The sequence below is a fragment of the Stenella coeruleoalba genome (assembly GCF_951394435.1).
Source record: "Stenella coeruleoalba genome assembly, chromosome: 3".
Taxonomy (NCBI): Eukaryota; Metazoa; Chordata; class Mammalia; order Artiodactyla; family Delphinidae; genus Stenella; species Stenella coeruleoalba.
In genome coordinates this window covers 75,759,456-75,772,142 of record NC_137148.1, presented here as the reverse complement: position 1 = coordinate 75,772,142, position 12,687 = coordinate 75,759,456, and the positions used below count along the sequence as shown (strand labels likewise).

At 35.0% G+C, this 12,687-nt stretch overlaps 1 protein-coding gene across 1 annotated transcript in view; it reads left to right on the top strand.

Moving 5' to 3' along the window:
* Positions 1-12,687, top strand: part of KIAA0825 — a 398,890-nt gene that overhangs the window by 43,632 nt on the left and 342,571 nt on the right. The window contains 1 exon segment of the mRNA XM_079918575.1: positions 10,635-10,766. Coding sequence (XP_079774701.1) covers positions 10,636-10,766 — 131 coding nt within the window. The 5' untranslated portion in view covers position 10,635.

Below are 12,687 nucleotides of genomic sequence, written 5' to 3'. Positions count from 1 at the left end.
GAAGTGAAGGGAAGCAAGTGTGAGAAAGCAAAATTGACACTGACACTCTCTATTATTTGCAGCTTGGATCATGATGACTATGTTGATATGATAGATTCACTGTTGAGATATGTTAAGCAGCAAATAAAGTAAAAAGCAAGAATAGTGATGGATTTTCAGATTTAACATGAAGAAATCCAATATTTACTTTCACTGATTACTTTTTAAATAGGTTTTCAGGTCATTTCATATGAATTTATTTATAACCAACAACAAATTATCCCTCTATTGAACTATAGAATTAAAAAGTATACTGCAAAGGCAGGATAACAGGAAATTAAATATTAAAGAAATAGATCACATGATTAAAATAATAGAATTTTTAAACTAGAAGGGTCCTTAAATATCGCTTTTATCTGATTTCCTTTTTTGGTAGATGGAAACTAGAAAGAGTTTTAAGGTATCACATTTAAATGTTATTTGATAGCATAAATAAATGTAAAATCTAATTTTTCACCATAAATATATTTTCTTACCTTTTCACAGTTATTATAGTATATTATAGTTATATGTTTTCTATAAATAGTATTATCTACTTTAATGAAGTAAATGCCTTCCATAAACATGACCTTCTACTGAAAGCATTCTTAGTAGAAGGAGTTATAGCAAAAGGCTATTTCAAGATGCCAACCAAGGACAGTTATAGTAGAAAAATATAAATAAATATGACGAATACATATATATAAAACTAGGTGAAGAACCTGGAGTTATTCTATGCATTGTGGAAAACCTTCAGTGGTATTTAGGCAGGGTAGTGAAATGATCTGAATTGGTTTGTAACATGAGAAGTCTAATGCCAGTGTGCAAGGTGGATATCACCCAGGTTTCCTACAATTCGGTTCAACGGTTCTAACACTAACTACCTGGAGTTAGCACAGTCATTGCAAGTGAAAGACTTAGTCCTGCAAGACTGCCCCCACTTCAGACCTGAGCAAGTGAGGTCTCCAGGGATACCCGCTTCTGCCTGGCTGACTAAAAATTCAGCAGCTCCCACAGGTTCAGTAATTCATTTGAATGACTCACAGGACTCAGGAAAGTGCCATACTTCTGATTACAGTTTTATTAAAAAGGATACAACTCAGGAACAGCCAAATGGAAGAGACACATCGGACGAAGTAAGGAAGGGGGTAGGAGTGGCAAAAACCAAGTATGTATTTATTATACCACACATATGTATTTATGTATCTTGGAGACAGATAGTGTTCCAGATTTGGGGCGCTGGTGCAGAAAGAAGGATAAGTCAAATTTGAGAGCAGTGGTGACCATTTAAGATATTGGGAAGAGAAAGGGTCAAAGAATTTGATGACCATTTAAAACAGGGGTCAGCAAACTTTTTCTATTAAAGGCCAGATAGTAAATATTTTAGGATTTGTGGGCAGCATATGGCCACTGTAGTATATTCTTTTTTGTTTGTTTTTCAATTTTTACAACATGTTAGAAATGTAAAAACTATCCTTAGCTTGTAGGCCATAGAAAGCACAGACTGCACCATAGTTTGCTGACTCCTGATTTAAAATACTAGGCATGGAAGAGGGAGATTAGGTAGGTGGTGACCCTATGACATAGGAAGAAAAGTTATTTTAAGAAAAAGATTTTTTTTTTTCTTAAGGTTATTTATTTATTTATTTTTATTTTTGGCGGCGTTGGGTCTTCGTTGCTGTAAGCGGGCTTTCTCTAGTTGCGGCGAGCAGGGGCTACTCTTCGTTGTGGTGCACCGGCTTCTGATTGCGGTGGCTTCTCTTGTTGCGGAGCACGGGCTCTAGGCGCGGGGGCTTCAATAGCTGTGGCGCACGGGCTTAGTTGCTCCGCGGGCTCGAACCTGTGTGCCCTGCATTGGCAGGCGGATTCTTAACCACTGTGCCACCAGGGAAGTCCAAGAAAAAGATTTTGAATTAAATGTTGAACATATTGAGTTGAAGGGACCTTTGGATCAGCAAAGTGGAATTGTCTAGTAAGTGCTTGGATGTATGTGTGGGGTTTTAGAGAATTAGACACATAGATCTTGAATTTTCAGCATCAAGATAATAGATGAAAGAGGTTGTGATAAGCGTGCAGAATAGGAAGAGAACCAGTAACTCCAGCATGAGATGGATAGGAAGAGAAGCAAAAGAGAAATTTCCATAGTCTGCTTCCCAACTCAGGCAAGGGAAATAAGGAGATTTGGGAAGCCTGAAAAATGAAACTAATAGGAAAAGATTTTTGAGGTCTGAGGAGAAAATCCAATGAATAAAAATAAAACAAAAATTTTTAAGTAAAACAAATCTACTACAGTAAAATTATGTAAAAGGAAGCAGTTGCTTTGAATGAAAAATGCTCAAGGAAAGTATTTAAAATGAGAAGCAGGTTTAGAAAGAACTCTGTGGTGAATATCAGTGTTCAATGGCAGAGATGAGAGAGGAGCCAATCAAGACGTTTATTAGTTTAATAAAAACTACTCTGGTCAATTTAAACAAACAAACAAAGTGGCTGTTGGGTGGTTGAGCAGGGAAAGGATTTATTATATGTATCTCACAGAACCAAAAGGAAGCTGTATGAGCAATCAGTCAGTCAGAGGAGGACAGGAACTGGGCAATTACAGGGGTCTCAGCCAAAAAAATCCATGCATCTTTTCTTGGGAGGCTGGAAGTATCGTGATTGGTTTACTACCAGTGATTCCCTGTCCCTGCCTTCATTCCAGATTTCAAAATTTATTTAGTATGCATCTGATGGTTCAGCTTGGCTCAGATTTCTAACTCTGAATCAATTAGTTATGACCAGGAAAGCTGGGTCCTTTAGCATAGAAAATGCACCACCATTGTACATCTGATACTGTGTATCAGATAAAAAAAGAAATGTGAGCTGGCCAGCTACCCAAAGTGGGGCCTCCTGCCAGGAGCCTCTGAATAAATGATGTGAGAAACTAGAAGAGAACCAGGAAAGTATAATACTTAGGAAAATTGACAAGAGAGAAGACAACTTCAAGGAATGAGTAGCTGTCAGTACCAAATAGTGCAGAGATTGAGTATGATGGGAAGTGAAAAGTATTTTGTCAGTTTCAGTAAAAGGATGGAGGCTGAAACCAGATTGTTCTGGGTTGAGAAGTGAAAGATGAGAACATGAGATTAAGAAATATGGACTGCTATTTTGAGATGCCAGGCTATGAAAAGAAGAGGATCCTAGGGAGGGTTTTGTTGGTTTCTAAAAAGCAAGAAACTTGAACATGTTTATAGTCAACTGAAAGGGATATTGATGTTGTAGGACTAGTTGATGATAACTGATGGAGCAAAGCTCTGAAAGTCATAAAAGGGTATTTCAATGGATAGATTTATTCATCAAATTGATGTTAATAAATAATATTACTAAAATTTAGGAGCATAGTATCACATTAACTTGACTAGCTAATCAATAATATTAACATTTTAGGAGAAATTCTTCAACTCTTGGAACATACTTTAAGAACTGTAACTCCTTTAGAAGCACCCATTTCGATACAAAGTACACACTAAGTTCAAAGCATTCTTGCCTAATTATTAAAAGAGTTCCTTAAAAATATAATTGACATCTCATAAGCTATTTATTATTCCCACTTGCTACATAATACAACTGCCTTTTAAAAAGTGCTCCATAACTTAAACTTTCTAATGCAGATGTAGTTTTCCAAATTACTAAGGTTTTATTGTACCTGAAAATTCATTAGTAAATCACAGCCCCATGATTTGCAACATTATTTAGTTCTAATCTCAAAATATATAATAATTTTATGACTTTTTTAAATTTATTTTTTTAGTCTTAAACTGATTTTTTTGAATTTTATTTATTTATTTTTTTATACAGCAGGTTCTTATTAGTTATCTATTTTATACATATTAGTGTATATATGTCAATCCCAATCTCCCAATTCATCCCACCACCATCCCCCACCCCCCAGCTTTCCCCCCTTGGTGTCCATACATTTGTTCTTTACATCTGTGTTTTATGACTTTTAAATCATGTGAAATATACAAGCACCAAGTTATAAAAGAATGCTGAAATTAAATTCATTTTTAATTATCTTGGTTTCACTGTTGTATTAAAGCAAGAGATGATGAAGATTGCATATTGAAGATTATAAAGAGTTATTAAAATGAAAATATTTTCTGGAAAGAAAGGTACACTGAAAAATAAAGAAACCAATGTCAATTTGGTGAGTAAAGCATATGACAATTAATTCTGTTTGCTTGTCAAGCTGCAATAGTGTATTCCAACTGATCCTGTCAGTTTCTACTTCATACATACACATATCTAAATTACTAATAGAGGAGTTACAGTGAAGTGTTCTATATTTTATCAAAGAGGATTTTAATAGCTGTAGTATGTTAATATGAGTACTTACTGGATGTATATCAATATTATAGCTCATATAATTATAATAATCAGAACTTCCACAATAATTAGTAGAAAGCATAGCAGTATAAATTGAATAAAACAAGTTCATTATTTCCTAATATAAGACTTCAATGTATTAGGTATTTGAAATGACTGTCAATAAATGGAGATCCATTTGAGTTGTTTCTCAGTCTTAGGGGAGGCTAGAACATTAAAATTTCAACTCTCAGTAATTGATGAAAATAAATTTTTGGCAACTCTGAGATATCACAGGGGAAGATCTAGCCTTAAAAAAATCTTTTTTTGGAAATTATATAGGCTTCATAATGAATGAAATTTATAATGGTTCTAGGAAAAGCTGTTAAATATATATGGCAGTAAACAAGCCAACATATATGAGAGGTAAAATAATAATTCTCTTGTACAACTTTATAACTACATAAAATTGTCAAGATTTAGTAAAAGTTAAATTTTGAATTATATAAAGTTGGCAGGACTTTGTGAATGATATAAGAAGACTACTTTGTGACTAAATATGGATGGAAAAGTTAAAATGAACCAGGCCAGAAGAAAAGGCTGGTTCAGATTTAAGAACGACGACCTGGTCCAAATTTCAGTTTGCTTTTTTTTTTTAATCAAATCAGCAACTCAAACCAAACAAGAAATACAAAGAATAATACAAATAATATAAAAGATACCAAGAATAATAGCTCAAGGATACATGATGGCTGTAATGTCACCTTCCTTGTGGAGGCATAGTGCCCAAACTCAGTTCATCTCAGACATCTTTTGTTGAGTAAAGACTGTTTCAATTCAAAGGAACCCAGAAACATGGGCTGATTGCTTTTTAGAATATTTTAGGGAGGTGCAGGTTGGAGAATGGAGCATCAGTACAGGGCATCTACCTATTACCATAAGAGAATGTCTTCCTGCCTCACGTTTCCTCTTTTCACATAATATTTCTTGCTAAGCTACAGATTCTACTTTAGCTTTCCATGTGGCAGTCCTGGAGAAGGGAAAAGGGAAGAATTAAAAATAGCTCTGAGAGTCCAGGATACAGGAACAATGATGGTATTGACAAATAGTCCATGGAAAAGTTAATTTGGGGGGTTCAGAAATATGTCCTTCTCCTACCATTTTTATAGAATAACAACAAATTTATAGCTAGAAGAAACCTCAGAGCCTAATAAATCCATTCACCTCATTTTATAAATGAGGAACATAAGCTCCATCCCTCTTGACAGATTGAGTGACTCACCCAAAGTCACAGAGGCATTGGCAGACCAGGATCAGGACTCAGATCTTTTGATTCTTGGTTCAATGATGTTTAGAGTTAAATGTATTTTATTATAGAGCAACATTTTGAAACTTGTTCAGTTATATGTGGAATGTATAATTATCTTTAATTAATCAGAATACCCCACTTACTGTGCTAATTAACTGTTTATTTTAGGTTAAACAGTGATATTGGATGGTAGGACTTCAGGTGAGCTAGAGCTGGTGGACACATTAATTCCACAGTCCAGCCATAGATATGAAAGGCATTAGACCCTCCTCACTGGAGAAATCACTTGATCCAAATGTTCCCTTTACTAACTAAATTTCTGTGTGGATTTCCTCCCAAGGGTTGGTTTTTCTATCTTTCAATCCTTTTTAATCATGTTGGTCTTAAGAAGAATGGCACTTGGGACTATTATTATTGAAGAAACTGAAAAAAGATAAGATAAGAACTCTAACCATTGTATGTGTTTAGATAAAGAAGAAGAGACCTTAGGATAGAAAGGTATCATTTTAAAATATGTTAAGGGGCAAGTGAGAGTCGAAAATTACTTTTGTCTGCTTTCTTTTGATCACGTAAGGTATGATTAGTTTTATTGCTTTACTGTAATGTTTTCTGGCAGTGCTTATAATATTTTCATATTTTATTATAGTCATTGTTCTTAGGAATTTATAACTCAACTGTTATAATTTGCCTGTGGCTGAAATTTGATCTACAGATGTTTGGCTTAGATATAATTCTTCAAACATAACTTGTCTTTAAAAGGCAATAATTAATATTAGATTGGCTGCTAATACTTGTTTGAAATATTAAACACTTTTTTTAATCTTATACAAAAAGTGATCAGAAACATTACAGGAGAATGAACATTTAAAAACAGAGTTGGGGAATGGAAATTTCAAAAACAAAGTTATTGTACTTTAAAAAGTTATAGTTCCCATCTTTGATTGATCGTGGATTAGGATAAGAGACTTCATTCATTATGTCAAATTATTATTGTGTCCCTGATGACGATTTATAGGGACATAAACAGAATGTAAAGCTATATCTTGATCCATAGCTTCATAGCCTCTTCCTTTTCCCCTTAGATTTTTTAAAGGTAATTCTATCTTTTTGAAATACCACTGAAGTATTTCCCAGATTACATTGGTCCCTCAATAATTTACTTTTCTGTTGTTGAGGTCATAGTTATGTTTCACTTAGAATATAGCAGTGATCTTTCTACTCGCTCCCTTTCTTATGGTCCTGTGCTTATTACTGTTCCTTGAGAGGAGAGACTGTTCAATCATTCAGTCTCTCTGCTCCTTCATGATGCCCAGCACAGTGTCAGACACACTGTGGGCCCACAAAATACATGTAAGGAAATGGGAAGTTTGGTGTCTGTGCTCATACTCATTCAGTGCGTGCTTCTTTCTCACCACAGTCCTGCAGGGATCACGGCCATCCTAATGGGAAAACTTCTAAATCCAAACTTTAGCGTCACTTACTACAGTCTGTACTCTCCCTCCTTTATTTCTCATGTTGGTCCTGTGCATCCCTATTCACTCAGGTTAATTTTCTCATCTTATTATAGTTTGCCCATCAAGTTTTCTATTATCCTATCACACAGCATCTTAAACTTTACTACCACTGTAAAGGTGACTCTTGTTTCTCTTGTCTTTCACCACCTTGAAATCTTATCATACGTATGGAAGCATCACAGATCTATGCCAGTCATATGAAAACTCTGAACCATCATCATTCTGGTACCCCATCATCGTTATCAAATGGCATTTCTTTATAATGACAGTCTTTGTATGTACTAATTAACTTCTCTACTGAGCTTAAATAGAGAAAATCATGCAACCATGTAGATTGGGAATCCTTCAAAATCATGGTCACCAACCCTATCTGAATGTTTGACCTGTTTCTGTCCATTATTGTTTTACCCCAGAGCTGATTTCAATGAAGGACATAACACACACATTCAATATTGAAATGATACAAAACAACAGATTTCCTTTTAACAGCATTTGTAAGCACAAATACCACAAAACAATACAAAAAGTTTGGCGAAATGGTCAGTGGAGAGATATTTAGGAATTATGTAAGGTTTGAATCAGACTTTGAAAGAAATTGTAAATACAAATTGGCAAGAGAGAAGTTTTAAGGTTGGAAGATGTTTCAAATGAAGACATATAGAAAGTGTATTGGGTTAGCCAAAAAGTTCGTTTGGGGTTTTCCATAGCAGCTTACCAAAAACCCGAACGAACTTTTTGGCCAACCCAATAGAATGAGAAATCATACACAAGTCCTGAGAGCAAAGCTAATTTCTTTGTTAACTACTTATCCTAATTATATATAAAATAAGTACTTATTGCAAAACATTGGAAAGTGCTAAATATGAAGAAGAAAATAAAAATCAACCATAGTCTATCCAGTCTGTCCAAAGATAACCATTTTAACATTTTGTTTAATATCATTTCTACATTCTACAATGTTTTATATGCAGTAACTGATTCATTTATCAAGAGTCCAGCAACCTCAAGTTTTAAAACCAAACAGGTCTGGGTTCATACCCTACCCCCTAACACTGGGTAGCTATGTAACATGGACATGTTAGTTCATTTCTTTGGGCCCAAGTTCCCTCCCCTATACATGAGGATAATAACTGTTTTGTAGAGTTATTATGAAGATTAAGGAAGGTGATGTATATAAATTACCTTATACATAGTAGATATACAACAAATCATATTACTAGTTTGCTATTATATTTAAGCTGACTTCTACACATATTTTCTTTAGTTTGAATATGTGGAGTCTGAAGTAATGAGGCGTTACAATATCGACAAATTGGGGCAACTCTGAACAGAATATTGATAATATAATTTGTTTTATTACAGAGAAGCTGGCTATAAACAAAATATTTACTAAGTTTGAGTTCTCTACGGGAACCCTCAGCCATTCAAATCTTTCCATTATAAAACTGAAATTTTATTTTCTTGCAACAGTTTTTGAATATCTCATCACCTGAAAAGTTGAACTACCCAAAAAGATTCAAAAATATGCAAATACATAAACTGAATTCATTATTAGTAATATTGGCCATTGGGTTCAGAAATGACTGTTCTGATAATAGCTGTAAGTAGGTGAGCTACTGGAAAGATAGGAAGATATCAAACTCATTGGTATATGGAAATACTGAGGTTTTGGTGTCCTAAAGAAGTATAACTTCTGATGGACATAGCATTTTCTACCACTTAGCTTATAGTTTCGGCAATTTTATTTTTTTGCCTGATTTCAAGTTAATGTTAATTATGGTATATTATAGGTAAATATTTGTTTTCAAATGAAAAATTAAACCTTTTATTGCAAAATATTTTTAAAAGGAGACTCCAAATGTATGAGGATTATTTATTTATTTATTTATTTATTTATTTTTGGCTGTGTTGGGTCTTCGTTTCTGTGCGAGGGCTTTCTCTAGTTGCGGCAAGCAGGGGCCACTCTTCATCGTGGTGCGCGGGCCTCTCACTGTCACGGCCTCTCTTGTTGTGGAGCACAAGCTCCAGACACGCAGGCTCAGTAGTTGTGGCTCACGGGCCTAGTTGCTCCACGGCATGTGGGATCTTCCCAGATCAGGGCTCGAACCCGTGTCCCCTGCATTGGCAGGCAGATTCTCAACCACTGTGCCACCAGGGAAGCCCCTGTATGAGGATTTTGATATTTAAAAATGGTATATTGGAACTAATTGAGTTTCAAATGACAAGTCTGGTGATACCATGGACTTCTATATTAAAATGTTTTAGTGGAATGTTTTCCTCTTAAAGTAATATCTCTTAGGAAGAATAAAAACTGTATTCCAAAACAACTTCTTTGAAGTGCCAGATAGAAACTATGAGAACTCTTTAGCTGTTTTATTATATGATAATAAATTACCTACATTTATTAATAATGAAATAATTAAGGATGAGTGTGTCTATTAGTGTTGTAGCTTCTGCAAAACTTTTTAGATAATATTTCAAATATTTTGGGTGTATCCAAACTAAAACCACATTTTTCCAAGCCTTTTTCTTGTTAATATTTAGTCTATGTATATGTGTTATAATTTAATGTTTAAATTTCTCATTCATTTATACCATCAGTCATCAGATTAATATTTTATGTCAAAAAATAACGTACCTCTAAATAAAAAAAAGTTTACACTCTGCCCCAACACTATCATTTTTAGTCTATCTCATTGCCCTGCTGTATTTGTTCTCATAGCACTTCTCATCATGTAATCTTTTATAAAATATATCTGGTTATGTGTTTTTAAAATCTACCTCCCCCACTAGATCAAAAACACCATGAGGGCAGGGACTTTGACTTGTTGCAGCTGTATCCCCAGCTTCTTCAGCAGTGCCTGTTATATATCAAGCATTCAGTGAATACACATGGAATGAATGATTGAAGTTTTGGTAGTGGGAAAATGCTTATCTCTAGAAGGAGTATTGTATTTAAGTTTTAGTCCAATGTCAGTACTTAGGTTGACAAGGGTGGTAGAAGAACGCAAGGGAAATTTTACCTTCTTCACATATAAAACAGGACTAGGGGATGAGACTAAAAAATTCTGAGTTTCCAATGACTAGGTCAATATGTTGACAAGAGTGGAGGGAAGTTGCTGAATTCTTGAAGCAACCACCCTTGTTCACACAGATCCCTGAGGCTTCGGGATTTCCTTTGCAGCTCTTGGTTACAGTGAGAAGCAGCAGGATGCTTAGGTACTCTGACTTTTTTTCAGCTTCTAAACCACAGAGAAGTGTGAAAATTAGGTCACACCTCATGAAATTTAAATAATAAAACAATCTACCTAGATTAATAATACCCTACTTCTTCTACTGCTGTATTTTGCCTCTAAATGGGCATTATTATTTTGGAGTTAATATCACAACTTGAGGTGGATTTTTTTCCTTTCATTTTGGGGAAACTGACATTTTTTATTCTTATTCCTCAGGATGGATTGGAGAGATGAATATTCCCATAATTCTTTTGACCTACATTGTTTGTTAAATTCATTTCCTGGAGACTTGGAGTTTAAGCAGATCTTCAATGACATTGATGAAAAGATAGAACAAAATGCCATAAGGTAAATATTGCTAATTTTAAAACAAGTTGGTTTCATGTTTCATTTACACAAACTTTTATCTTGTCTAATTTTAGTGTTTCCTGCTCTTAAGAAAATTTTAGGTTTTAATTATCATTAACTTTCCTGAAAAAGAATTAATTAGACCCTCCCCTCTAGAATATAACATGATTTTCCTTATCTGATTACTACTTTAAATAAGGCTAAAAAATATAGGCATTGCCTTCAAATAGATAAAGTTTGTTGAATTACTCTTGTTGGGAGGAGGAAGTTTTCCTCTACCCTTCTAGGTTCTTTTGAGTAGTCTAAGAATTAAATTGACATGAGACAGATTAACAGAAGAAAATCAAACAAAAGTGTAATTACATGTATACATGGGAGAGAAACAGAAAAACTGAGTAGCTGGCCAAAATGGGCAAAATCCTCACCTTAACCATTCTCAGCTAAAGGCAAAAGAGGATGTTGAGGGTGGGTAGAGTGTCTTGGGAAGTTACCAGGAAAAGCACAGTAAACAAGGATAAGGTTGTTATGCAGATTTAAGTCAGTACCTTCTCCACTGATAAGAGTTTCTAGAGATCCTCCTCTGCCTGGTACAGTGAGGGAGACACCCTTACAAATGGAGATTTTCCTTATAAATGTGAATGTTTCTAACAAAAGGGTAGCTCGTGCTTGGTTTTCAGAGTGTTTACCATATGTGTGTTTCTTAGAAAACAACCAGCTTAAAATAATTTAATATGCCAAAGAGACATATTTTAGGGTGGCAAATTCTGCTCCCCTAAACTGTTCATGATTTCTTAGTTTGCCAGTATTGATGGCCTGCATTTTCACTAATAGGTTTAGAATTAAATATTCTCATTTGATGGATAAGCACAGAAATTAAAATTTTGGAATTAAGGTATTAAAATAAATTCGTAGTATAAGGCCATGGATTTCTTGAATTGCTGAAAGCAGAACATTAAATTATTTTTATGTAATGTTTGTCATTTTAAGTCTTCTCACTTACTTAAGAGACTAGGGAGTCCACCTATGCAAGGTTAGTCTTTATTACCTACTCCAAAATTAGTGTTTCTAAACACTGGGGGAAGCAGGAACAGTTAAGCAGATTTCCATTAATACATATTCTCTGATAGAAAGGACTCTGTCTTTATATGCATTTGGACCCTAGAGTCAGTTCACTTATTTCAATCCTTTTGGTCAAAGATTCTAATAATTCATTTCATGTTGAAACCGTGTAACTCAGATTGGGATTGAACCCACAGGCCGGGACTTGAACCCAGCCTAAACCCAAATTGGGACTTGAACCCACGGTGTTTTAATTAGAATCACTCAACTCGTGTCTGGACTTACTGAGGCTCAGGTTCTTTGTCTCTCAGCGCAGAAGGAATTCAGCAAGAGGCAACAAGTAGATTTATTAATATAGGAAGCTTGTGAGAGATGCAAGTGGAAAGGTGAGGGGGCTCTGCCCCAAGGATTAAGCGGGCTACATTTTTATAATCAAAGGAAAGTGGGACAGGGGGAAAAGACCACCTTCTTCCTCATTCTTCCTCATCAGGCTTACATCACTACCTCCTCCTTCTTATCGGGCAGGAGAGTATTTGACCCATGAGGTCAAACTAGGACTGTCAGGGCACTTATTCAAATCAGCAGAAGGGTGGTAACATATACTAAAATATGTTGAATCATCTCAGGTTTCCATATAATGAGGGTCTCCTACTTTGGAATGTCACCTTTCCCTTAAATTCCTGTCCTTGGTCCTAAGGATCATTATCTTGTTGAACTCAACCAGCAGAATGCAGGCCTCATTTTTTCTCTTTCACTTAATGACCTGGGGTGTATCTCGTGCTTTTATTTATGACTTTATAGTTAAGCAAGCTTGCTTCTTCCACGACATTCCGATAGCTTTCTTGAGTGACTGTTAACTTAC